The 25,642-nt window shown below is 58.9% G+C and overlaps 2 protein-coding genes and 1 long non-coding RNA gene across 5 annotated transcripts in view; 1 reads left to right on the top strand and 2 right to left on the bottom strand.

Annotated features, from left to right (window-relative positions):
* Window positions 1-1,352: 1,352 nt before the first annotated feature.
* Window positions 1,353-20,134, top strand: RAB35 (RAB35, member RAS oncogene family). The gene is made up of 6 exons (XM_061385027.1): window positions 1,353-1,576; window positions 6,897-6,947; window positions 11,117-11,240; window positions 16,439-16,563; window positions 16,688-16,812; window positions 17,943-20,134. The coding sequence occupies exons 1-6, from the start codon at window positions 1,525-1,527 to the stop codon at window positions 18,069-18,071; spliced, it is 606 nt and encodes a 201-aa protein (XP_061241011.1). The 5' UTR covers window positions 1,353-1,524; the 3' UTR covers window positions 18,072-20,134.
* Window positions 15,965-16,470, bottom strand: LOC133228936 (uncharacterized). Its single transcript, XR_009730422.1, has 2 exons — window positions 16,252-16,470; window positions 15,965-16,159 (listed from the first exon to the last, which is right to left on the bottom strand). It is a non-coding gene; the product is annotated as an uncharacterized LOC133228936 (long non-coding RNA).
* A 622-nt stretch (window positions 20,135-20,756) lies between the features above and the next one.
* Window positions 20,757-25,642, bottom strand: part of BICDL1 (BICD family like cargo adaptor 1) — an 80,126-nt gene continuing 75,240 nt past the window's right edge. For 2 of the 3 annotated variants that reach the window (XM_061385011.1, XM_061385012.1), the window contains 2 exons: window positions 25,030-25,150; window positions 20,757-22,091 (listed from right to left, as the gene is read on the bottom strand). In XM_061385011.1, coding sequence (XP_061240995.1) covers window positions 21,930-22,091; window positions 25,030-25,150 — 283 coding nt within the window. In that variant the 3' untranslated portion in view covers window positions 20,757-21,929. Of the gene's footprint in view, window positions 22,092-23,862; window positions 23,972-25,029; window positions 25,151-25,642 lie in introns of all 3 variants that reach the window. The other variant, XR_009730417.1, reaches the window with a different exon arrangement.

Here is a 25,642-nt window from a genome sequence, read left to right as displayed (position 1 = left end):
TGCTGTTAAGAGAGAAAAGGCAATTTACATACATGTGTGTTCCACAGGCAAAGACAATTCATTGAAAGACATTTATTCATTCAACAAATATTTGTTAACCATTTTAAGGTATCAAGAAACTTAGTAACTTGTGAGGGGGTGGGTCTGAGGGGGTAAATGGTAACTTGTACTTTCTGGTAAGCTTCTGTACATTAAAAAAAAAAAAAAAACTCCACAGGCATTACTTTGTATAAAGTCAAAATAAGTTTGGGAAAACAAGAAGAAATATCTAGCAAGTACTTGATTAGAAAAGGACAGAGCTATACAGAACTCAGCAGTAACTTACATTTTCCCCCTGCAATTCTACAAAGGAGGATGGCAGTAGGCGCAACCTATTTTTAGTGCAGGTAGGAATTTAAACCCGGAAAAAAAACCCAACCAACCCACCCTAGGGCTGATAATAACCTGAATACCGCTTAACGTCGGCGGCCCAGGTCTTCCTACCACACAATCTGCAGAAGTTTTATCTGTAGGTGCGGTGCAACTGAAGCTGAGGGCGCTGCTGCTATCGATCTCAAGGGTGCATCTTACACACGGGGGCATTCACCTCGCAGGCCAGGGTCAAGTTGGAAAGCGACCCGGAATCTGGAACCTCTCGGTCCGCTTTACCAACGGGGCATCTCAGGCCCCAAGAGGTCGCGCGGGGCTGGGTTGTGACTGCCCCAGCGCTGCCGTCAAAGGCCACACTGCTCACACGGTAAACTCACACTGCTTACAGTGTAAAGCTTACACGTCCGGTAAAACTCCCGCAGCCTCCAGCCGCCCTCGGAGTCCAGTCCACGGGCCCCGGGACATGGTGGAGGGCCCGGAGCCAGCACCTCGTAGGCGGTGTCCAGGCAGATGGGGGCGGAGTGTGCTGAGTTCACAGTCCCGAGAAGCTTGGAGCTCGGCGTAAGCCCCGCCCCGCCCGGTCACTGCGTGCCAGTCGGTCCCTCTCCGCAGCGCTTGCGGGTCTTGAAGATGAAGCAACAGCAGCAAGTCCACCCCGGGCCACGGTCGGCCTCGCCCGGCACTCCGGGATTCTTGCAGCTAAGGCCTGGCTGCAGCTGCGCTCTCGGAGCTCCCAGCACAGCAGGCCGCGGACGGCGGGCGGGCGGCGGTGGTGGCGGCGACGGTCGCTGAAGAGCCACGGGCAAGACAAGCCCGCGCCCCCGGGACCCCGACAGGGCGCAGGCGCCGTGCGCGAGCGCGGAGAGGGAGTGGCCGGCCGCCACTGCGGCTGCGCGGAGGCGGGGCCAGGCGCTGCGCCTGCGCAGTGGCGGGGCGGGGCGGGAAGGAGTGAGGCGGCGGCAGCGGCGGCCGCTGCCGAGGAGGAGGAGGAGGAGGAGGGGGAGCGAAGGGAGGTGTTTCTGTCAGTTCCGGCTGTTTGTTCGGGAAGTGGATCCGCCGCTGCCGGAGCAGCCCGGAGGGAACCGCGGATCCCGAGGCCAGCACCGACCCCGCCCGCCCGCCCTCGCGCGCGCGCGCGCGCCTCCCCCGCCCGCCATGGCCCGGGACTACGACCACCTCTTCAAGCTGCTCATCATCGGCGACAGCGGTGAGGGCCGCAGCGGCCGGAGGCGGCGTGGGCCCTGCCGGGCGCGGCCCGCAGGGGCCTCGGGGAGGGCAGGCGGCCGGGCGGGCGGGGAGGTGCCGGCCCGCACCGGGCGGCCGGGCGGGGCGGCCGGGCGGCCCCAGGGGCTCGCAGAGGGGCTCCGGGGCGCGCCGGGGTGAGGCCGGGGCGCGGAGCCGCGGAGCGGAGGGGCCGGCGCGCGGGGCTCGGGTCCGGGCTCCCGGTCCGCTCGCCGCGCCGACCCCTCTGCCCCACGTGTGACCTTGGTCCAGTCTCGCGATCCTCTGGAGTTGGAGGGAGCCGGGTTCGAGTCTCGGGACTACCAGCTTCCTCACCCTGACCTTGGGCGAGTTGTTTCGCCTTTCCGAACCTCGGTTCTCTCATTTGAGAGGTGAGGACTTGCCTCGCTGGGTAGTTCCTGAGTCTTGGGTGAGATGAAGCTGGAAAAGTGCTTCACACTGGACCTGGCGGAAAGGGAGCTCCTGGTGTGTGGTTGTCAGTAGCGTTTGTAAGCCTAGGTTTCTTCCTGGGGAAAGTGGGGCGGGGGTGGGGGGTGGTTAATCTCAGAACCCGCCTCATGGGATTCCTGTGAAGTTTAAATGAAGTAAGACAGGTAAAGCACTTCGCGCCGAGTCTGGCACATTCCTGCTGAATTATTCTCTCTGTGGGGTTCCCTGTGTTCATCTGTAAAATGGAGCAGCAATGGGATCCGCCTCGCTGGGGTGATGGAGTGTTGTTCAAGGAGATAATACACGCGCAGTGTGCAGAACCGGGCACATAGTGAGCGCTCCCTGTGTGTTTGCTGTTGCACACTGTCTGCTGGACAGAGCTGGAGGTGGGTCAGCCAACATTACAAAAAAGTGTACCCTCCTTTAGAGCTCCTAAGTCTCTCTCCAGTGCCTGGCACCCAGTCGGTGCCTAATATGTATGTATTGAATGAATGGATATCCAACATCTTCAGAAAAGATAGTCTTGTTTCTGAGAAAGGGTGGAAGGTTGTAGAGGTGTTTGGAGTGTGGCAGGTAAGCAGGTTTATGGGGTGACCAAAAGGTCAGGGAGGTAGGCCCTGGGAGGTTTATAGGAGCATAGCTGAGGTGCTGGGATTTTACGACGGGGAAGGAGGCTTGGGAACGGCCCAGATTTACAGACCAGACCTGAGTTGAGTGCTGACAACGGTATCATGTGACTGGAGGCAGAGGCCAGGTTGGTGGTGGAGCCCATGGATTGTTAGGGAAAGCGGGGACCAAATCAAGGGGCTGTTAGGCCTTGAAGTTGGAGCGTTGTGTCAGAGCCCAGGCAGAACCAGGCGAGTGGCTGGGTCGTGGTCTCACAGTGGAGATGGATTGCGACGTGGCCGGTGACTCGGATCAGGTGAAGGATGGCTGAGGTTTCTGTGGTTGCCCATGGAAGGGAAAAAAGTTTAAGGGCTAATGAGGGAGGTGAAGAGTAGCTGTGGGCAGGGGAGCATGGATTCGTTTTGGTGTGAATGAGAGAAGTCCAGACCAGCTGTGTAGCCTCGAGACCAGCACGGCCTTGGGTGTTTCCCAGGGTCCTGGCACGCTTATGCCTTTTGAGCTTCGTTCTCAGCCCTCACCTTGGTTCTGGAGGGGCTGGCATCAGGGTGATTTTCTGTCCTTTTGGAGTTAAGGTCAGCTTACCACGCTCAAGGTCCCTGTCCCTTTGCAAGAGGCCTGGGGCCTGCGTGTAGCCCCACAAAAATGGAGGGCATAAGCTTAGCCAGAAGATGCACCTTCTCCCCAGTGAAACTCAGGCCATGGTTTGGGCCTTCTTTCTCACCATACATTCTACCTGATGTATTGATTCTTCACTCTGAAGTTAGTTGTGGGAGAAGACTCACTGGGTCAGGATTTATGGATCCGGCTCCGTGGTTGGTCTGAGCATGTAGACTGTTGACTAGAGGAGATCTAGGCTTTGCAGTTTCACGTCCCCTGACAGTGCGCTGCCACTCAAAGCCTTGAAAGTTCAGGCTAAGCTCTGGCAGCTGAGCAAGGTAGACTGGCGTCTCACCCTCCCCTGAATCTGGCTTCTTATGTGATGCTTCCTTAAGGGTTTTCAAACGATTTCATAGACACTCTCTCATTTGGTTCTTACCCATTGCTTGTGTGGTTTGTCAAATAAGGAAACTGAGGCTCAGAGTAGCTGACTAATCGACTTGCCCCAAGTTGCACAGCTCCTCAGAGGTAAAGCCAGGTTTTTTTTTTTTTTCAATAGCAAAATAGTTTCATAATAAACTTGTTTGTTGTTTAGTTGCTAAGTTGTGTCCGACTTTTTGCGACACCATGGACTGTAGCCCACCAGGCTTCTCTGTCCATGGGATTCTCCAGGCAAGAACACTGGAGTGGGTTGCCATGCCCTCCTCTAGGGCAAAGCCAGGAGTTAATGCATATGATGCGTTATGAGCAGCTGGTGTCAGGCCTGGCAGACAGTAGGCCCTCGATGAATGTTAGTCCCTTTCTGTAGAAATCCAGAGCTCTTCTTCCCACTCTGCCACATTGTCCTTGCTTCTGGAATACAGACCCTCTGCTTTTGCATCTCTCTTCTGTGCTTAAGGTGGAACACGGTCTCTCAGGGGCTTCTAACATTGGCTCTGTAACAGCAGTTCGTCCGGTCCAGGGGGCCGATCAGACTCATTCTTAGAACCTGCAGGCTGTGTTGGAGATCAAGTTAAAGCCTCTGACTCCACAGCTGAGTGAACTGCAGCTCAGAGAGGGGAGCGACTTGTCTGAGGTTGTACAGTGAGTTAGTTACTGAGCCAGGATTAAAGCTGAGCACACTTTATTCAAAGATTTTGGGGTCTTCAACAGTAGAGAACTGAAATGAGGAGGAGTGAAGGAGCTGGAGCACACGGGAGGAGCATGGCCAAGGTGGGGCCTGTGGTGGAGGCTTTGAGGACGAGCATCTTTTGAGGACGAGTGCAGGGCGTGCAGGGCGAGGGGCAGAAGCGGGGGAGGGCTGGGGTTTGGTGGAGATGGAAAGTGGTGGGTCCGTTTTTTACAGAATGAGTCTGTGTCTCCCCGCTTCCAGAAGGCATCAGGGGCCGGGCTTATACTCCCTGCGGGGTCGAGGGTGATGGGCTGGAGTGGCCGTGGGGAGGCTGTTGACTTCGGCTGAGCTGAAGGCCGATCGGCACCCTGCACTTCCCTGCTTCTGTGGGTGCTGCGTGTGTTCCCAAGGCTGCCTCTTCAGGGACATTTAGGAAACGCGTTTCTCAGGGTGGGTTTCCCTTCCTTCCAGAGGGACCAGCCAGGCCAGAGGTGGGTGTTGGCCTGAAGTAGCAGTTGACGGGGTGACTGTAGTGGTTTTGAGCAGCTCTGCAGATGAGCTTGGGGTGAATGAAGCCCCGCCCTTCCCCCTCCCCCACTCCCCAAGGCCAGGCTTGGGGGGACGCTGCTGCTTTCCTGCTTCAGGCAGAGGGCGTACCCCAATCCCTTAGGCTTCTGCTCCCCCCAGCCCGCCCAGAGTTTGAACACCCGCGCTTGGGCTCCTCTTCCTGCTGCAGCCGTAGCGTCAGGTGGTGATCGGCCCTGGTTTAGTCACAAGTTCACTGAACAGTGTTCTGTTGGCGCCTACTAAATGCTGGGCCCGGCTTCCAGCCCCAGGACCATGCAGGGCAAATGAGGTGAGATCCCCTTCCTGGAGGAACTCGTGGCCCAGACACAAGGTTTTCGCTGAGTAAGCAGACCAGGAGGCTCTGGGAGGAAGCAGGGAACCCGTGGGGTGGTGGCGTGGGGCAGAGCACTGCCGCGAGGGGCCGGCCCGGAATCTGCCCCCCGCCCCGGCCTGGCCGACAGGAAGCCTCGCGGGGGCAGCGATGAGGAAGTGGGCCCGGTGCTCACAGGCGCTGAGCGGTGGGCCTGGGGCTGGCTGCGGCTCCTGTCTGCTCAGAGCAGCGCCGGCCTGCCATCGGGACAGCCCGAGCCTGGTTCGCTCTGTGAGGCCGACCGGTTCTTCTGGGCATCCCTGGGCGACTCACCCACTGGGAGAGGTCCTCAGAGGAGCTAGTCAGAGAGGATGCCTGGGTCAGCTGGGGAGGGGGCAGAGGCCGGGCCTTCTGCGGGTTTGGGGAACACACACACACACACACACACTCACACTCACACTCACACTCACAATTAGCTCTGAGCTGGATGTGCAGGGGTGCCGTCTGAGACCCCGGGTGAGGAGCTTTTCACGTCTAGCTTTTAGCAGTGCTGCTAAAACTCTTTAACAGGAATGAGACAGAGGAGCCTCTTTGGGTTTCTCTATTTATTTAAAATATTATTTACTTGGCTGCACTGGGTCTTAGTTGGGGCATGTGGGATCCCCTACTAGGGATCGAACCTGGGGCCCCTGTATTGGGATTGTGGAGTCTTAGCCCCTGGGCCACAAGGGAAATCCCAGGTCTTTTTATTATTCCACTTCCTGAAGCAGACACAGGAAGACTCCCAGAGCAGCATGTATCCGCAGGACTCAGATCCAGCACTGCCCCCCAGCCCTGCCGAGGCTCTGAGACCAACGTGTAGGTCTCGGAACCTCAGGTGCCTCCTCTTAAGAGATGCAGCTGGGCTTGCGGGCATGTGCGTGCGGGCTTCCTTCTGTGCTTGGCTGACCCTGCGGGCCTCGGAGGCGGGACAGGAGGGCACAGGACAGGTGTACCTGGGGGCTTATGGTGCCGGGTGTGGGTGTTGATGGGATTTCAACAATCCTTATGAGGATTCTGTCCATCCTTGGAACAGGAGAGGTCGTGGTAAGTGAAACGGTCTGAGTACCGTGAGCTGTCGGACTGAGGAGTGTCAGGCGGACACCCCCTCCCCACCAGTGGCATTGGCCGGGGGAGAGTGGCCAGCAGTGGCTTTGAGTTGTCTGGGCCTCCCTTTCCTCGCCTGCAGAAAGCCCTGATGGTCTCCAGGGTGCTTTGCAGCCGTGCAGCCCCCGTCTCACCAAGCTGAAGCGCTGCACGTGATGTGTTCTCCGGACGGTGTTCTGGACACGCCTTGGGGACAGGAGCACAGGGTCGGCCTTCCTCAGCCTCATTGCTGTTGTCGGGTCTCCTTGAGGGGTTGCTGGAGCCGGGCGTGGACCCCTTCCTTGTCTCTGGCTTGGGGGCAGTTTGGGGCTCACCCTGAGTTGGAGGGCAAGGTCAGAGGTGGAGAGGGAGGGGTGTTCCGGTGGGAGGCTGGCTAGGGAGGTAGGTGGGTGCTGTCATGTGTCTGGAGAGCCGGGACCCGGGCTGTCTCCCCGAAGTGGGGTCGGGCTTGGAGCAGGGACCCAGGCCGCCTCTCACCCCCCGCCCTCTCCCCTGCAGGTGTCGGCAAGAGCAGCTTACTGTTACGTTTTGCAGACAACACTTTCTCAGGTGAGTGTGCCCCTGGGGTGCTGCTGGGTGTTTTGGTTTTAAATCCTTTCCCCTGGCGCCGGTACACCCTGGTCTCTGCCTCAGCAGACAGAAGCGGGGAGTGGCGAGTAGGTTAGAAGTCTCCAGCTGTCTTCTTGGAAAAAAAAAAACAGTTGCAGGCCCATCATTTTTCTACTCAGGGTCTTTTTTTGTGCCCCAACATTGAAAAAAGAAAGAAACAAAAAACTGACGCTTAGGACATGCCCATCTAAAGAATCAAACAGGAAGACTGAACAACATGAAAAGAGAAAGCTCCTGGTCCCCTGCCCCGCACTGACGCTCAGTGTCCCCCCTCACCCTGCCCCCGCCTGTGGTGGGCGGCCCCCCCAGCACATCGGAGATCACCCTTGCACGTCAACACGCAGCCCTGTGGTTCTTCGAGTGGCTGTGCAGCTTCCTGGGCTGTGCAGGGGTGCACGTGGTTCAACAGTGTTCTTGACGCGCGCTTGCTTGCTTTCTGGTAGCCTCTCTCAAATGGTGCCGCGTTTCTTGGGACACTGCATTTATTCCTGTATAGAAGCAGAGGTACGAGGTCAGGGGGTATGTGCTTTTCAGGTTTTCACAGGTCCTGCCAATTGGCCTTTCGCACTTGTGAGAAGCTGAAGGGCTCAGAGAGCCCCTTGTCAATGCCAGTCGCTGCTGGGTCTCAGTGGTCTCCATTTTTGCTCAGCTGATGGGCGGAAAGTGCTGCCCATTTGATCTTGCTTCCCCGATCCCAGTGGGCCACGTTTTCATTGCTGGAGCTCACTGGTTCAGTGCAGAGGCTTCAGGTCGGCCTGGCCTCTCTGACCGAGGACTGAAGGAATGCCCTGCGATGCCGTGGAGGGAAGTGGTCACGTGGCAGGCGCCTCTCTCTCGGGGGAGAGGTGGGTTTCTCCTGACAGCGGTGGTGTGACATCGGAAAGAGTTGTCTTCTCCGCATCACCATGAGCGTGACTGAGTCTCAGCTGACCTTTAAAAGAGGAGCTGACGACCATCCCTGCCACGCGGAGTTTTTGCGAGGATGGCCCGGGCCTAAGGAATCTCTCCTTCCTCGCGACCTTTGCCGCGAGTGGAGCTCCTCGCCGCTGGCTCCTGGCGAGGAGACATCGCCGGTTTGTCCTTGCTGCTCAGGAATGGTAGCCAGTGGGCACTTGCCACTGAGCTGGGAGACCTTCCCCTCCGCCCCGTCCGCTTGGAGCTCTCAAAGGGCTCTCTGCTGCAGCCCGTCTCCTCCTCTCCACTCTTCCTACCAGCTCAGACTGTGGTTGGTTCTCACCTGAGGCATCCCAGCAGCTCCTGCCCACCCCATGCCAGGCTGCTGAATTCGTCGTCTCTAGTAGGGTCTCTTCTGTTTAAAAACCTCAGCGGACCTCTCTTAAGCGAGCCGAGCTCATAGCAAGGTCTCTCCACTTTAGGACCACGGACACTCTGGGCCCTGCAGTTCTCTGTTGTGGAGGCTGTTCTGTGCCCCCGTCCTCCACCCCCCACCCAGCTGTGTCATGAAAATGTCTCCAGGCATCACCAGGCATCCTGGGGGGCAGGCTGGGGGGGCCTCAACCACCCCCTGCTGAAGACCGCTGGCCTTCACACTGTCCTCAGCTCCCCGTCCAGCCTCCTCCCTCCTGCCGTCTCGCCCTCCTTTGTGTCTTCACCAGCTCGCTCGCTCGCTCAGCGGTCAGCCGTGTTTCACGGGCCCACGGTGCTGGGTGCTGGGCCGCTCTCCTGGGCGGAGCCCGGTCCCCGCGGAGCCTGAGGCCGCCTTGGTCTCTGTGCTTCTGCCTCCACCCTTTCCTCTGGCGAGGATGTCCTTCCCCAGCCTGGTCGCAGCCTTGGAAAATGTACCTGTTCTTTCAGGCCAGGCCCAAGTGTGACTTCTGCCCCAGAGCCTTCCTTGAGCTGCACCCGACTTTGAGCCTTGGCCTTTCCTGGCCGCTCTGCACTCTCGATGCAGTCCGTGTGTCTTGTCTGCAGCCCCGCGTCACCGTCAGCTCCAGAGGGAGTGAGCGTGTGGGCTCCTCCCAGCAGCGGTCCTCGGCGTCTTGGGCACCAGGGACCCATCTTATGGAAGACGGTTTTCCCACAGGCGGGGTGGGGTGGGGGTTAGGGCTTCAGGATGATTCGAGCGCATCACCTGCGTTGTGCACTTCCATTCTGTTACTATGTCATCGACTCCACCTCAGATCATCAGGCATTAGCTCTCGGAGGCTGGGGACCCCTGCTTCCTAGCACTCGGGCCTTTGAAAGCCTGGACGAGACTGTTCTGTTGCCAGAAATTCTCTCCAGCGCCATCTTTCACACAGATGCCCCTGGAGAGCTATTTACAATGCCGCTCATGCTTGGGTTAAACCCTTCAATGCCTCCCTGTCACACACAAGAGAAAGTCCAAGCTCTTGAAAATGGCGCAAAAGCCGAGAACTGGCCTGGAACCTCCACCCCAACCTGCCTCCCGACATGTGCTCAACCTCAGATCACCCGCCCCCCACACACACACACATACCACACACACACCCCATTGCTACACACACACATACACACACATACACGTCCCATTGCTATACGCACGCACACACACACACACACCATTGCTACTCACACACACATGCCCCATTGCTATACACACACACACACACACACTATTGCTACACACACACCCCATTGCTACACACACACACATGCCCCATTGCTACATACACACACACACACCCCATTGCTACACACACACACACACACACACACACACACCATTGCTACACACACACGCCCCATTGCTACACACACATACACGCCCCATTGCTATATGCACACACACACACACCATTGCTACTCACACACACATGCCCCATTGCTACACACACACACACACCCCCCATTGCTACACACACACACAAACACACACTATTGCTACACACACACACACACACCATTGCTACACACACATACACACACATACACGCCCCATTGCTATATGCACACACACACACACACACACACACACACCATTGCTACTCACACACACATGCCCCATTGCTACACACACACACACACACACCCCATTGCTACACACACACATGCCCCATTGCTACACACACACACACACCCCCCATTGCTACACACACACACAAACACACACACTATTGCTACACACACACACATACACACACACACCATTGCTACACACACACACACACGCCCCATTGCTACACACACACACCCCCCCCATTGCTACACACACACACACGCCCCATTGCTACACACACACACACGCCCCATTGCTACACACACACACACACTATTGCTACACACACACACCCCATTGCTACACACACACACACATGCCCCATTGCTACACACACACACACCCCCCCCATTGCTACACACACAGACACGCCCCATTGCTACACACACACACCATTGCTACACACACATGCCCCATTGCTACACACACACGCCCCATTGCTACACACACACACACACACACACACACACACACACACACGCCCCATTGCTATTTCTGCTGCTGCCTCTTCTGCCTGGAGCAGTCTTTCAAATCGCAGGTCACGACTTGTGTGTTTTAATTGGGGCATAGTTGGTTTACATTGCTGTGTTCGTTTCAGGTGTCCAGCAAGTGAATCAGTTGTACATACACATATATCCACTCTTCCTTCGACTCTTTTCTAGGCCATTGCAGAGTACTGAGTAGAATTCCCTGTGCTATACAGTAGGTCCTTGTTAGTTATCTATTTTGTATATAACAGGGTGTATATGACTTGTTTATGTTTTAGAAAGTTAATTTTGTGGGTTGTTTAAAATGTTTGGAATGGAGTAGAAAAGAGAAACCCAGAGTGTGTCGTGGTTCCCCCACGGTTCCCGGGCCACTCTGGTGGAGCATTTCCTGTTGCAGTCATGGTCTCTTCTCTTATTTCCTTGATGGCTTCATTGCTGTTGAAATTGTCTTCTTTATCACTTGGTTTCATTGTATCCTGTCTCCTGCCCTCACCTTGGGGCTCAGACTCTTTTTCTGTCCAGGGCTGTGTCCTCCAGGCACTTGGAGTGAGCCAGGCGGGGTGGAGCCCAGGGTCACCTGGGCTGTTGAGGACGCAGTCTGACCAGGGCGGCCCTGGGCCGTGCTAACATCCCTGTGTGTGCAGGCAGTTACATCACCACGATCGGAGTGGATTTCAAGATTCGGACTGTGGAGATCAACGGGGAGAAAGTGAAGCTGCAGATCTGGGACACGGCCGGGCAAGAGCGCTTCCGCACCATCACCTCCACGTGAGTCAGGCTAGCCCAGACCGCTCTGACCCCCTCCCCCCTCTTAGACCACCCACCCCCACTCAGGCCCCCTGCCTCCACTCAGACCCCCAGCCCCCGCCATTGGGAAATGGCTCTGGACGCCCCCAAGGCTGTGGGGAGGTGCGCTCCTGGCCGAGGTGCGGCCCTTCCCCTTGAGACCAGAAAAGCGGAGGGTGCGCGCGCTCTTGCCTGCGGCGGTAGTAGCCTTGCACCTCCCTCTGGGGCTGGCAGGGCAGTGTGCGTCAGTCAGCGGAACCTCTGGCTCCTTTGTCTTTATTTTTATTTTTTAAAGATTTATGTATTTATTTATTTTGCCTGCTCTGGGTCTTGGTCGTGGTGTGCGGGCTTCCCCTTCTGTGGAGCACGGGCTCAGTGCTTGGGGCTTGGTGTACCATGGGATCTTAGTTCCCCAACCAGGGATCGAACCCGTGTCCCCGAGATTGGAAGGCAGAGCCTTAACCACTGGACCACCAGGGAAGTCCCTCCTTTGTCTTTAAAATAGGGTCACAGTGCTGGTGCTGGCCTCGCCGGGAGGTCAGACACTCGGGCAGCGAGGGTACTCCTGTTCAGTGTCAGCTCGCCTGCTGGAGGTGCCAGCTCCGTCACCACCCTGACGTGGAGGAGCGTCTCTCTGTTGGGGGTCTGGAAGGAGCACTGATAGGTGGGAGGCTGTTGGGCGGCCCCCTCCTCTGCCCCAAAGCTGTTGACTGGGGACCCAGCGCATCCTGGAGTCTTCCCTGGTGGCTCAGATGGTAAAGAATCCGCCTGCAGTGAAGGAAACCTGGGTTCATGCAGTCCCTGGGTCGGGAAGATGCCCTGGAGGAGGAAATGGCAACCCACTCCTGTTTCTTGCCTGGGAAATGCCAGGGACAGAGGAGCCTGGTGGGTTACAGTCCATGGGGTCGCAAAGAGCCCGACATGACTGAGCGACTAATAGACTCAGCTCGCCCTGAGGGTCGCCCTCCTTTGCTGCCGCAGGACCTTTGAATCTCTGCTGTAAATGGGCGGAATTGTGCTGGGTCCTGCGGAGTGGCTCTCGGTTCTTGGGCTGTTACTGGAACAGGTTCCGGGAAAGAACAGGACTTTGAAGGCAGGCGGTTTGGAATTTACATTTCTGCCCCCTGGGTTACCTTGGGCAAGTTGCCTAAAGTCTCTGCTCTTTGGTTTCCTGGGGGGCTTGTCTTTGGGGTTTGCATTAATGCGAGGTCCCATGTGCTTGGGCTTCACGTAGAAGATTCTGTGGAGCTCCCTGCGGTTGGTGTTCTCATCACCCTGGTTTTATGGATGGGGGAGCTTCTGAGGGGTGTGTGCAGAGTAGGAGCCGGGCCCAGCCTGGAGTGGCTGCTGCTTCTCCTGGCCTCTCTTCTGCCTCCTCCAGCGGGTCCTGTGGTGGGGCGCTCTCGGGGAGGCGCCACCAAGTTCCCTCTCCTCCCTGCGAGGTGGAGGCAGGCGGCCCCCAGGATGGCCACCCATCGGGGCTGCCGGCATCCCAGGGGTGCGAAGTGTCGGGGTGAAGAGCCCCCAGGGTGGTGGCTGAGAGTGCAGGGGAACCCGGGGGTGCCAGCTTGGGGGGTGGGGGTGACAGACCGGTGGGTGGGCAGCCCTGGTGAAGGGGGTTCAGGGGCCGGATCCTGAGCCACCCTGGAGCAGGACTGGGCCAGCCCTGAGACACGCACATGTGCCGTGATCCACACCCCCTGAGAGCCTGGGGGTCCCCAGTCCCGGGAGCTCTGCAGGGCAGGTCTCTGCAGCCACCTCCCGATGAGCTGCGGGAGCCCCCTTGTGTCAGCGGCTGCCAGCAAGGCCCGAGCTGAGGGGCAGCTGGAGTCAAGGTTCCCGGGGTAGTCGGATGCCGTGAGCCTGGGCCGCCCGAGCTTCCAGGCCTGAATGAGACCAGGACCTCTTGTCGGTGTTGCGAGGTGTGGGCACTGACCAGGGGTCCTCCTCTAGGCCAGGACTGTTGCCAAGGACTGTGGCTGCTTCATCTCGTTTAATCCTGGTAAGAGTCCTGTGGTTCTCTCCAATGTACGGACAAGAAAAGCGAGGCCCGCAGAGGGTGGAGGGACCTGGCTTGGTCAGTTAGGCAGGAGTTGAGTTGAGGTCTGCCCTGTGCCAAGACTCTTGCCTTTAACTCAGCTGTCCCCCAGCCGTTTTGGCACCAGCAACCAATTTCGTGGAAGATGGTTCTTCCTTGGTCTGGGGGTGGGGGCGTGTGTGGCCTGGGGATGGTTCAAGCACATGACATATTTTTAAAATTTATTTATTTATTTGGCCGTGTCGGGTCTTCACTGCGGCATTCGAACTCTGAGTTGTGGCATGTGAGCTCTAGTTCCCCGAGCAGGGATTGAACCCGGGCTCCTGCGTTGGGAGCACAGGCTTAGCCTCTGGAGCAGCAGGGACGTGCTGCTCATGGCATCTACTGTGCACTTCGTTTCTAACCTCATGCCGCCTCTGATCTGACAGGAGGTGCTGGTCCGCGACCTGGAGGGTGGGGACCCGCGCTTTAGTGGATCCACGGCCCCGCCCTCTGCTGGCCCCCCACCCTCAGGGACCAGGGCTGAGCCAGCGGCAGATGATGTGGTGGCTCCTGTGGGTTAAAACCAGCTGAGAACGTTGGGCCTGTGGCCACAAGAGATGTGGCCACAGGCCGAGCAGCAGGCTGGGGTCAGCTCCCTCCAGGGCAGCAGGAAGGGGGTGAACTGCCTCCTTCATCCTTTGGGGGGACTGGAGTTCTCGGCCACCTGAGGGCAAGCTGGGTTTGTCCCAGGAGGGTGGAGGAGCCGTGCGGGCTGGGGGTGGTTGCTGAGGGAAGGAGCTGGGAAAAGGTCAGGGGTGGGGCAGTCTGGGGGCAATAGTGTGGCCCTTTCTGATTCAGGGCTCTAAAAGAGAAACTAAAACTGCATCCTGTCCGCCTGCTGAGAACGAGTGCCCTGTTGTCCCCTCACCGATTCTTGGCTGTGGCTGCTGGGGTTCGCTGACCCCGAGCGGTGGGGCTAGGGGTGCGGGTCGGGTGGTGGTGGGAGAGGCCGAGGCAGGGAAGGCCCGGCCCAGGCCATGGCTTCCGGCAGCTCCTTCACCAGCCTCCTGTCCTAGCGGTGACGTGGTGGCCTCCTGTCTGTGGTAGCCGGTGAGCGGAGAGCATCGAGGTCATGTTGGCACAGAGCCAAGCTGTGGCACGTGGACGTGGTGCCTGATGGCGGGGAGTGACAGGCCCAGCGCCCGAGCTCCACGCCCCAGGCTGGTCCTCCCTCCGCAGATTCTCAGCATCTTTGGTTGTCGTCAACAAAGGAGGCTGGGCAGCACAGTGCACTGTTCTCATGTCCGTTGCTGGCAGGGGACAGTTGTCTCCCTCCTCTCCCCGTTTCCTGGCTTGCTCTCCTGCACCTGCTCAGGTGGGCGACCCCCAGGTGGACCCAGGTGATGATCTGGGGGGAAGGGGGGCAGGGCGTGGATGGCTTGATTGTTCGGGCTGCCCAGGGCAGGGCTTTGTCCCCAGGAAAGCAGAGCTGTGGGTGGACGAAGCCCCAGGAGACGTCAGGCGGGGTCTCAGAGTGGAGAATGGGCGGTTCTCGCCGCCCTGGTGGCCAGCCCAAGGGAGCCCCCCTCACCGCCTTTGGTTTTCCTCTGCCTGCGTCTGGGGCCCGGAGTGTCGCTGAAGGACTGTTAGTGGTGATGATAAAGAGCTGCTGCTGCTGCTAAGTTGCTTCAGTCGTGTCCGACTCTGTGCGACCCCATAGACGGCAGCCCACTAGGCTCCTCTGTCCCTGGGATTCTCCAGGCAAGAACACTGGAGTGGGTTGCCATTTCCTTCTCCAGTGCATAGAAGTGAAAAGTGAAAGTGAAGTCTCTGAGTCGTGCCCGACTCTTAGCGACCCCATGGGCTGGAGCCTACCAGGCTCCTCCGTCCGTGAGATTTTCCAGGCAAGAGTACTGGAGTGGGGTGCCATTGCCTTCTCCGGATAAAGAGCTGGCCCTTGTGAAAACATGTATTATCGCCTTAGTCATACAGCCACCCCCAGAGTTGCATCCTGGTACCCCCATTTTACAGTTGAGGGAACCAAGGTGCCATGAGGTGCGTGCAGTAACCTTCCCAGGTCCACACCGCCTTTCAGAGATGGAGCTTGGTTGATTTTGTCACGGGATGGGGCTGTGAGGAGTCTGCCAGAGCGCTGCTGGGCGGGCGGCTGAGAACGCGGTGCATGTGCGGCCCGGCCGGCTCCGTCCTTTCGGGGCGTGTGTTGCTTCAGGACTGCCACCTGGGAGGGCCTGCTGTCCTACGGGCCCAAGAGGTGGAGGTGCTTCGGGCTGGCTCAGGGAGGCCGCTGTCCACCATGAGCCTGTCTCTTGTGGGCAGTGGGTCTTCCCCTCCCTCTCAGAGGCCCCTGTGAGCGAGTGTCTCCCTGTACCGGGTGAGGTGACGTGTTGGCCGCTGGGTCAAAGCTGGCTCTCTGGAGGAGCATGAGGCCCGTGCTCCTGTCTGTCCCCCTGAACTTTTGAAGCAGCCCCTCCTGCCTGAAGCCTGGAGTGGCAGGAGGGCAGGTTCCCGCCCATCCACTGGGGTGTGAACAGACCTTGGCAGGCCTCACAAGTGGCGCCTGTCCTTGAAATGGCATTTTACTAAGACAGATTTGAGGACAGAAAAACTTTCTTGGATGTTAAAGAGCACAGTGATAATATGCTGTCGAATGTAAACCTTGCCTGAATATTTTCTTTTTGTGTTTATTTACCTGGCTCTGCCAGGTCTTGGTTGCGGCGCAGGAGACCTTTAGTTGTAGCAGTCGGGTCGTAGTTGCCACTGGTGGGATCTAGTTCCCTGACCAGGGATCGAACCCTGGTCCCCTGCACTGGGAACTTGGGAGTCTCGCGCTGAACCATCAGGGAAGGCCCCATTGCCTGAACTTGAAAAAGGAAACAAGAACTTAAGTTTCATGCCTTCGGCTGCCTCTGAACAATCTGGCTGACCCCACAGGGCGGGGCGCTCCCTACGCACTGCGCTCGGGGAGCAGGGTGAGCGGCAGTGCTGACCAGGTCCCGACGTCAGCTTGAGGCCTCCGGGCCTGGGGGGACGCACCGGCCCCTTGCCCTCCCCACCTGCTGTCCGGGTGCGGGCCGGCGGGTCCTGCGAAGGGGCTGCCCTTGTTTACGCCGTAGCTCTGACGCCGACCCTGGTCCCACAGGTATTATCGGGGGACCCACGGGGTCATCGTGGTCTACGACGTCACCAGCGCCGAATCCTTCGTCAACGTGAAGCGGTGGCTTCATGAAATCAACCAGAACTGTGACGACGTGTGCCGGATCCTAGGTGAGGCGGCCGGCCGGTGGGCGGGGCGGCCCGGGGCGGGGCCGGCAGGTGGGCGGGGCGTGGGGCGGCCCGGGGCGGGGCGGGGCGGGGCCGGGGGCCGGGCTGACTCTGTCTTGTGGTCCAGTGGGAAATAAGAACGACGACCCCGAGCGCAAGGTGGTGGAGACGGAAGACGCCTACAAGTTCGCCGGGCAGATGGGGATCCAGTTGTTTGAGACCAGCGCCAAGGAGAACGTTAACGTGGAAGAGGTGAGGCCCCCGCGCCGGAAGGGCTGGGAGCGCGGGCACGCTCCCCACCCCAACCCCGGCTCCCCACTCTGCCTTGGCTGACCCGGGCCGGTAGTCGACAGCATCGTCTTAGCGGCCACTGATCGAGTACCTGCTGTGTGCACCAGGCTCCGTGTCTGGGCATCTCCCTGCCGGGGCCACCTCGCACCTCAGCAGTCCTGAGGGAGAGGCTGCCTCAGACGTGGGCCTGCCCTCAGCCAAGCCCGCGTCCGCTCAGTCCTCCCCGCCCCCCACTGCCCTCTCTCCCCGCTCTGCTCTCTGGCTTTCTTTCCTTGGGCCTTGGCCTGCAGAGCAGCTTGCTTTGCTGTGGCCTCCAGAGCTCTGGTGGGTGTCGAGGCCGGCCCCGAGTACGCCCCAGGCGGGCCGAGTACCACATGTGCCAGGGCTGCTGGAAGTGCTTGGGAGCTTTCGGGAAGGTCCTGCCCGTGGGCTTGGAGCCCAGAGGTCCAGGGGGCTGATCCACTCTGCGTCCTGGGACACAAGCCACCCAGCAGTGGGCACCCTGGGCCCCTGCGTCCGGCTGGGGTCACACCGTGGGCCTTTCCCCCAGGGGCCTGCAGCAGGGCCCTGAGCCCTTTCCAGGCTCCCCCATTCTCGTGTAGGTTGGGGAGGGGTGAGCCCTGCCCCCTAGGTTGTACTTGATTCCTTCCCCAGGAGTGGAGGGAGCTGGGGGTGGTCTTGGGTGGTCTGGGGAAGGTTCTCAGTGGGCTGTGCAATGAGGTAGTGTGGAGTGGGCAGACTCTGGCTGCTTCTGGTTCGTCACCAGTTCAGGGACACCTTTATCTGTGTCGTCCGAGGTGTCAGCTGAAGGAAAGGAGCTCTCTATCCTTTCACAGAAAGGCTGGAAAATCCCTGAGGCTGACTTCCCTGAGACAGCTCAGAGGTCTTTGATGCTTTTCCTTTCTGACCTCTGTAGCATCGCCTTCTAGATGGGGCTTGAAGACAGAAGTACAGAAATAGCCCCCAGTGGACTGGAAGGCTGGGCCCGGGGAGGCGGGAGAGGCCGCGCTGACCAGCACGGGGCGGGGGGCGCAGCTGTGACAGGGTCTCCTCCCCGGTCTGAGGCCGCCCTGCTTCCTTCACCCTCACAGATGTTCAACTGCATCACAGAGCTGGTCCTCCGGGCAAAGAAGGACAACCTAGCGAAACAGCAGCAGCAGCAACAGAATGACGTGGTGAAGCTCACGAAGAACAGTAAACGGAAGAAACGCTGCTGCTAATGCCCCCAGCCCATTGCAGAGACTGCGCTGCTGCCGTGCCCCCCCGCCCCTGGCCGGGGGCTCCTCTCCTGGGGGACAGTCTCAGTTCCGTGCCGTTATTTAAAGAATTCTCTCCACGTTTTTGTACCGGGAGGTGCCGTCGGGACTTCCTCCCCCCTCTCGAGTGCCAAGAAGGTGTGGGACGGCCTGCCCTTCCCTTCCGGCGCCCCTGTCCCCCGGCCGAGTGCCCGGGCTGGTAAGGACGCTGCCAGCTGAGCGGACTGATTAACCGGAGTCTGTACATAGTGTATATCGCTTTAACCAGCGCGCCGCCCTCATCCCGCTCCGGCTCTTGCCTCCTTCGTGCCAGCCTGCTGCAACACCCCCTCCCCTCCCGACCCCACCCCGACTTACCGCCAGCAGCTTCCGGAGAGGACAGGATCACGTTCTAGAACACGTACCTTTTGCCAACCTGGGCTGGTGCCGTGGGCTCCACGGGACTCGTTCTCTCTCACCGGCATCAGCATCTCCCCCGCGTGGAGGGCCGGCCCCCATCCCACCCCGTCACCACTCCGGCAGCTGGGGATCCCGCCTTGAGGTGGGCCCCAGGGTCCCCCTGGAGGTCTGGCCCTTCGCTTCCAGAGGAGAGATCACTCCTGCCCTTTGGCCCACAAATTTCTCGTCCTGCCTTTCAGACGCCTCAGCTATAACCCAGGGGAGCTGTGGCTTCTGATTTAGATATACCAACCTGTTTGGGTTCCAACAGAAAGGTAGGGGTGTGTTTGTGCACAGATGGGCTTGCCAGTGGGGGAGCTGCTAAGGAGTGTCATTTTAACTGATAAAAGTGAAGCCAAATCAAATGAATTAAGTTCCTCATAGTTTTTTTCTCTCTTCCTGAGGCTTGGTTGGCACAGCAGCAAAAGTTGTGGCCTCCCCACTCTGGGTCCAGTGTTTTTAGAAAAAAGGAATGGCTTCCTGTCGCTGTGGAGCTGGGCTCCTGGCCATTTGTTGGTGGGAAAGGAGGGGCCTCCCTTGGAGTCCCGGGTCTCTGATGAGCACCTGGCACCCCTCAGTGTGGGGGAGCGGGTGTTGGGCCACTGGGCCCTGGGGATGGTGCCTCTGAGCTGGATGTAGGCAGCCTTGGGTCCGTAATGGGACTGTTTTAGTACAAAGGCAGCATGAGAATTTCTTGGCCGGGTGGTAGGGAATGGCCGCCTGGGCTGGGCGCCAGCCGTGACTCGCCCTGGTGCCCTTGGAGGAACGATCAGGGTCTTCTGCACTTGATTATGGTCACCCCCTCTCCCCCTCGACACTCACCTTTCCCCTAAAAGATCATGTAACCTGGGAATAATTTATTTCAGCACCATGATGTGTTTTACTAGATTTCCTTTCCTACATTTCCAGGTCAAGCCCTGACTGGACAATCACATCACAGATTCACTGCAGATTTCCCATGTCACTGTTGATGGGTTTTTAATCAATAAAAGGGGGTTTCGTCTGACCTCTCTCTCCACTTCCCCCCAGACTGCCGAAAGCCCGCATATCGGGGTGACAGGCCTTCCTCACTCTGGAGCCACGGGACAAGGTGGGGGTGCTGCGGGGCTGGGGGCTGGCAGTAGGCAGCCGTCGGGTTGGGTGCGTGGGGCCACAGCGCCGCCTGTCTTCAGGACTGTCCCAGCCACCCCAGGTCCCCGGTGGACGTGGAGAATCGGGGCTCAGCCCTGAGTGTTCAGGTGACGCAGGTGTGGCAGAGCTTGCAGATTTAGGCAATAAGTGGGGGGCGTCCTGCAAGTTGCCAGAGCAGGCAAGAAGCCTCCGTGGCTTCAGCTGCTGGACACCCAGACCCAGGTGGGGGGAGATTTGGTGATGGCAGCGTGCCGGTCCGCGGAGTGTCTCACGCATGAATGGGGGGGTGGGGGTGGGGGGGGACTCAGGGCTGGACCAGCGTCCTGGTGGACCTGATGTGAACTTCCTGTCAAACAACAACACTTTTAAATGGTTTGCTAGGATTATTTCTGTATTGAAAGTTTCTAATTATGCTTTTTAAAAAAAAACTACTAAAAATAAAGGTTCAAGCTGCCAAATTTTCTTGCAGGGTCTGTTTGCTCTCCTCCAGCTGTGCTCCGGGTGGGCCTGGCTGCTACCCACCCGTTGGGTCCAGCCCTTGTCTGTTGAGTCCCGCACAGGTGTCCGTCGAGGCCCGGGGACACTTTCAGAAGCCAGGGTGGCTCTGTCCGCGAAAGGTGGGTCCAGGTTGAGCTCCCCCTTCTGACACACGGTAAGAAAGACGCCACGGGAAGCGCCATGTTTCTCCTTCTGGAAGGATGTGCCTATAGTGACTTCTTTCTACCTCGAGGTTTCTGCTGAGCTATCAGGTCTGCCTGGGGCTTGGTCAGCGGCGCTGCTGGGGCCTGGTGCCTGGAGCCAGGCAGCTGTAGTGCTGGCCAAGAACCCAGGGCCAGGGTGGACGTGGCACCTTGGGTCACAGCTCACAGAACAGCTGTCCCTGATGCCTGCCTTCACTCTCCGGGTGGAGGGTGTGCGCACGCCTCTTCCTGGCTGAGTCCACTGACTTGGTGCCAACATGAGGTGACCCCCCCAGGTGCGTGGAGGACTCTGCCTTTGCATAACCAGCCAGCGGATAGAAACTATACTCTGCCTTCTGCCCAGACACCACCCAGGTACCCAGTGACTGAGGCGGGAAGCTCTGTAGAAATTCATTTTATTCTTAGACTATTTTCAAAAGAAGCAGTGGTGTGCTGTTTTTCTAAAAATATGCCTTTATAGATTCATATATAATATGTATATTATAAAATCCATACATGTATTTACATGGTTGCTACATACAAAATTACAGCACTGTGTCTGTACAGCACTGCGTCTGTACATATCTGTAGGTACATTCTTTCCACTCATCCCTGCTGTGCTTTCCCCGTGAGGGAGGAAGATGATCCTTGTAAAGCAGCTTGAGGGCGGCCTCAGCCCGGTGCCTCTGAGTCCCGAGTCAGGGCCTCAGCAGAGAAGGTGAAGCGGTTGCTGAGGATGAGCAGGAGTGGGAGGTTGCTGGGGTGACCTTCCGTGGGCCTGGTGGGCAGTTTCTGGAGACGTCCACCCTGTGGAGCTGATGCTGCCTGGCGGCATGGCTGAGCGCAGACCCCTTTGGAGCCGTCCTGTGGCCTGGACGTGCTCGGCCGAGCCGAGAACTTGGGTATGCGGGGGGCTGGGGGGGCTGGAATGCCCTCTGCCCGGCACCGGGAAGGGGAGAGGGCTGAGCCTGCAGAGGGCCCTGCCGAGGAGGAAGGCCTGCAGCAGAGCGCGGGGAGGCAGCTTCCTCTGAGGCTGGGGACGGCCTCAGCCGTGGCCGGGCCCGCTGTGGCCGAAGAGCCAGCTGTCAGGCCCACAGGCCGGGGCCTGGAGGTGCATGCACGTGGGTGAGGGGCCGCCTCCTGGGCCGGGGCTGTGGGAGGACGGGATCCAGGCCCGGGCCTGGTACCCAGCAGGAGGAGGCCCCCCGCGGTGGGCAGCTGTGGCCTCGGTGCGTAGAGTGGGCCTCCGCTTCTCTCCCTGCTCAAGGGCAGCAGTGCCTGGAGCCGGGCACGGCAGCCACTCTGGAAGCAGCCTGAGCCCCGCTCCGCGGTGGTGGACCCCAGGACGGGCCCGGCAGTAGGGACATGGCTCGGGCCGCCCCGGTGAGAGCTGCCTTCAGAGGCGGCGGGGCCTCCCGAGGACGCGGCCCCCAGGCGAGTGGGCAGTGCGGCCGCTGAGCCGGGCCCAGCGCGGCAGGACCGGTGGGCACACGTGCTGCCCTGGGGCCCGGCCCACGCCTCTATTTGAGTCGGCGTCAGTGTGCCTGTCCTCGCTGGCCTGACTCCTCCCGGTTTAAATCTTCCTGAAGAACGAGAAGAGCCGTTTGCCTTCGGCGGTGCTGGGCTCGTCCCCACGCCCCAGGCCCGGGGCCCGGGCGAGGGTGGCGGGAGGCCGGCTCCGTTCCTTCAGGTGCGAGTCCATCAGCTGCCGGTCAATGACCCTGTGCATGTCATCCTGCGGGCAGACGGGTGGGGTGAGGATGCTGACCTGGCGCGGATGGGCTGGGGAGGCGGCGGAGCGGGGCAGCACGAGAGGAGAGAATGGCAGGGACGTGGGTGAGCGGCTGCGGCCACGGCTGCCCTGACCCGAGACCAAGAAGCACCGCCCTCCTGGTCTCCCGGGGCTTGGCTGGCTGCGCGGTGTTACTCCCGGGCCGACCCGGGACCAGCTGTGTCCCTGTGGCCCTGGGAGCAGCTGCCGCTGGTGCCTGTCTGTCACCCCTAGCCCTGCTCAGCCTGTGGGCAGCCCTCTCGACCCTGCTTCCTGTGTGTCTCGGGCTGAGTGCTCCCCTCTCACCTGGTCCCACTCCTGCAGCCCCAGGGTAGCCGAGGCCACCACCAGCTCTCCAGCCTCACAGCCTGGCTTTTCTCGCCTCTCTGCCCCCTTCAGACTCCTGCCAGCCTGAGCTGCTGGCGCCCATGAGCCCCTGGCAGGCCCGTGTGCAAGATCGAGGCTCCCTGCTGCATCCTCGCCAACTACCATCCACGCTCAGCCCCCACGGATGGGCCCCTGTTTGGTGGAGGCTGGGGAGTCGCCATGTTCGAGGTTTGTCACGCTCCAGCCTCGGTGCTTCCTCAGTGAGGTCGCCACGCCTCCCCCTCCGGCAAGCTAACTGCAGAGTAGATGTTGCCTCCACCCCGACTTTGCCTCACAGAACCAGCTCTTACCCCACGGCAGCTGCTGGACAGAGCGGCTCCGCTCTCCTCACTGGACTGAGTCTGTGCAGGACAGGGCCGCTAACAGACCATGAAAAGTCCTGGTTTAGAAACAAGCAGCCCTGTCTCTAGTAACATCAGCCAGAAACACAAGCATCTGCCCGGCTGCTTTACCCTAAAGCTGGTGGGGAGGGTGGGCTCTGGGATGTCCTGGTGAAAAGACTGAGCCACGGGCTGAATGCCGGAGTGAGCGTCCACATGCACAGATGTGGAGGCTGTGCGGGGCGGGTGCTCCTGAGGTTGGAGCAGCCGCGCCCTCGGTGAGCACAGGAAGTGGGCCGGCTGGGCCGCTGGCTGACCAGCTTGTCCATCACCTCCCACACACCTAAGCTTGCGGTCACTCAGGTGTCTTTGTAGTTTCCTGAGCGTGTCACCAGGTGGCGGCGGGCAGACCCCTTACTCACGTCCCGCTCTGCTGCCTTCCTCCCCGCCCCTTCTTCACATACAACTTCCCACCTACACCCCCTCCTCGTCAAGTGACACGGTCCTCACTTTGAAGGTCCCACTGTCAAATCCTCAGCCCAGTGCTCTGTTCTTGGGACGCGCGCCATAAGACCTACATTAAATGCAACTTCAGGAACGTCACGAGGTCCTTCAGAGAGAAACCCTTTCAAAGCTGCCAGTGTTTTTTCTGATACACCCCAAACTGCATTTTTTTTATACTGTAAGATTCAGCAAAAGAATTCCATGAAATCTATCACGTCATAACTTGATACACACACAAGCTGCTTGTAACTCCATGCTGGGTCACATCCATAAAACAGCCCCCTTGTGAGGAGGTGGAACCAAGAAACCAGCGTTGGCCGGGTCAGCCTGTCAAGACCGGGCCACGTGCTGCCGCGCTCATGGACGTGACGGTGGAGGGAGCGGGAGGCCGGGGAGCGATGGCATGGCACACTGGATGAGATGACGCCGGCACCGACACACGACATGGTGACCACAAGGGAGGCAGCGGGGCAGGACCGTGATGGCGGGAGGGGAGAGGTGAGGGGATGAGGGCTTGAGCTCACCTCAAAGGCAGGAGGGGTGTACAACTAAAGCTGTTGATACGGGAACTGAGAAAGGCCACTAGATCAGAAACCAAAGGAGCCAGATAGTAAAAAGCCCTGAGGAAGCAAACTGTAGCCGAGAGAAAAGAGAAGAACAGACGCAGTGAGCCAGGACACAGCGGTCTGGGAGGCGGGGAACAGCTCTTGGGGTGGGGGGACCCTGGCGTGCCTGCAGCCAGCTGGGCAGGGCCCTGCAGGAACAGTCACTTGTAAGCTGCCCCCTGCGAGGGGCTTGCCTCGGAAAGCTGCAGGGGTCTTTTCATCTGTCCAGTTAGGATTTGTTGGGGAGAAACGTGAATGGTTACACCCATATCCTGAAATTGTACTTCCCTAATCTCATTAATGGAGAAGGCAATGGCAACCCACTCCAGTACTCTTGCCTAGAAAATCCCATGGATGGAGGAGCCTGGTGGGCTGCAGTCCATGGGGTCACTAAGAGTTGGACACGACTAGGCAACTTCACTTTCACTTTTCACTTTCATGCATTGGAGGAGGAAATGGCAACCCACTACAGTGTTCTTGCTTGGAGAATCCCACGGTCGGTGGGGCCTGGTGGGCTGCCGTCTATGGGGTTGCACAGAGTCGGACACGACTGAAGTGACTTAGCAGCAGCAGCAATCTCATTAACAAAAAGCAAGTCGTGGCCCTGGCCCAGTGGGGAGCGCATCGGGGCCTGGGACAGGGCAGGCTGACTGGACTCTGACACCTGTGGTGCTAGAGACAGACACACTGACTCACTTTCCCCAGACCTGCGCCAGGACGGTGCTCTGTGGAAGAAGGAAGCTGGCCTCTGAGAAAGGGAAGAGCAGCAGCCGCTAACAACCCAAGGGTGTCGGAATGACATGCATCCAGTAATCCAGTCAGTTATACAGGGCTTCCTGGGCCCTTAGCATTGACAGCAGTATCAAAGCCAAGGCAAGCGGCTGAAGGAGGCCCCTGTTCAAGCCTGGAGGTCGGCACAGCCGGGTTCCTCGCTCTTGAGAGCAGCTTCCTCCAGGCACTCAGGGCCTGGGGCCTGGAACCCCAACTCTCACCCAGTGAAGACGAATCACTGCTCACCTGCACACACGGGACCCTCCAGTAACAAACCCATCCTTACACTCAGGCTGGGTTCACAGACTCCTTTACCTGCCAAGCCTCAAGCTGCTGCGAGAGGTTCAGTTTCTGCTGAATGGCATCCAGCAGCTGGCTGTTGAGAGACATCATGTCCATCTTGCACTTGGCGAGTTCCAGCTCCACAGCGTTCTTCCTGGAAACACACAGGCTGGGGTGAGCGCAGACACCCTGTGCCAGAGCATCAGGTCCTCTGCCCGGGGCACCTGGCATCCACGGGATAAGGAAACAGTCTCTGACCCCAAGCTCACAACAAACTAACTGTAACTACAGTGTTACTTCTAGAGGACTGGAAAGTTGTGCAACATGCTTTCATACACATTTTCTCAACTTTCATAAACAAGCTGTAGGTGAAAGGATTATCTGACCGCCATCTTAAAGTGATTAACAGAGGATACTTAAATCAGGACTGGAACCCAGAGATCAAAGACCTCTCACAGCACTAAGGGGCTGCTGCCTTCATCTTTCCCCCAAAAGACCAGTCCCCATGGAAGTTGGACTTAACCCATTGGTGCCCCCTTTCTACTAGCAACCCCCTCTTTTGAGGGTGTGTGCACTGGCAGCCACACAGTGCTGCACAGCTCAGCTAATCACTGTAGCCAATTAGGGGACCTGTGGGAGATTATAT

The sequence above is a fragment of the Bos javanicus genome, chromosome 17 (genome assembly GCF_032452875.1).
Source record: "Bos javanicus breed banteng chromosome 17, ARS-OSU_banteng_1.0, whole genome shotgun sequence".
In the NCBI taxonomy this organism is placed as follows: Eukaryota; Metazoa; Chordata; class Mammalia; order Artiodactyla; family Bovidae; genus Bos; species Bos javanicus.
Note: the sequence above shows the minus strand (reverse complement) of the source record. Positions and strands in the feature narration are given on the sequence as shown.

What these genes read in the sequence shown, in the direction of transcription:
- RAB35 (XM_061385027.1), top strand. Translation starts at nt 1,525, where the DNA reads ATGGCCCGGGACTACGACCACCTCTTCAAGCTGCTCATCATCGGCGAC. An exon ending in GCTCATCATCGGCGACAGCG is followed by an intron (nt 1,577 to 6,896) that starts GTGAGGGCCGCA and finishes TCTCCCCTGCAG; the next exon opens with GTGTCGGCAAGAGCAGCTTA. An exon ending in TTCCGCACCATCACCTCCAC is followed by an intron (nt 11,241 to 16,438) that starts GTGAGTCAGGCT and finishes CTGGTCCCACAG; the next exon opens with GTATTATCGGGGGACCCACG.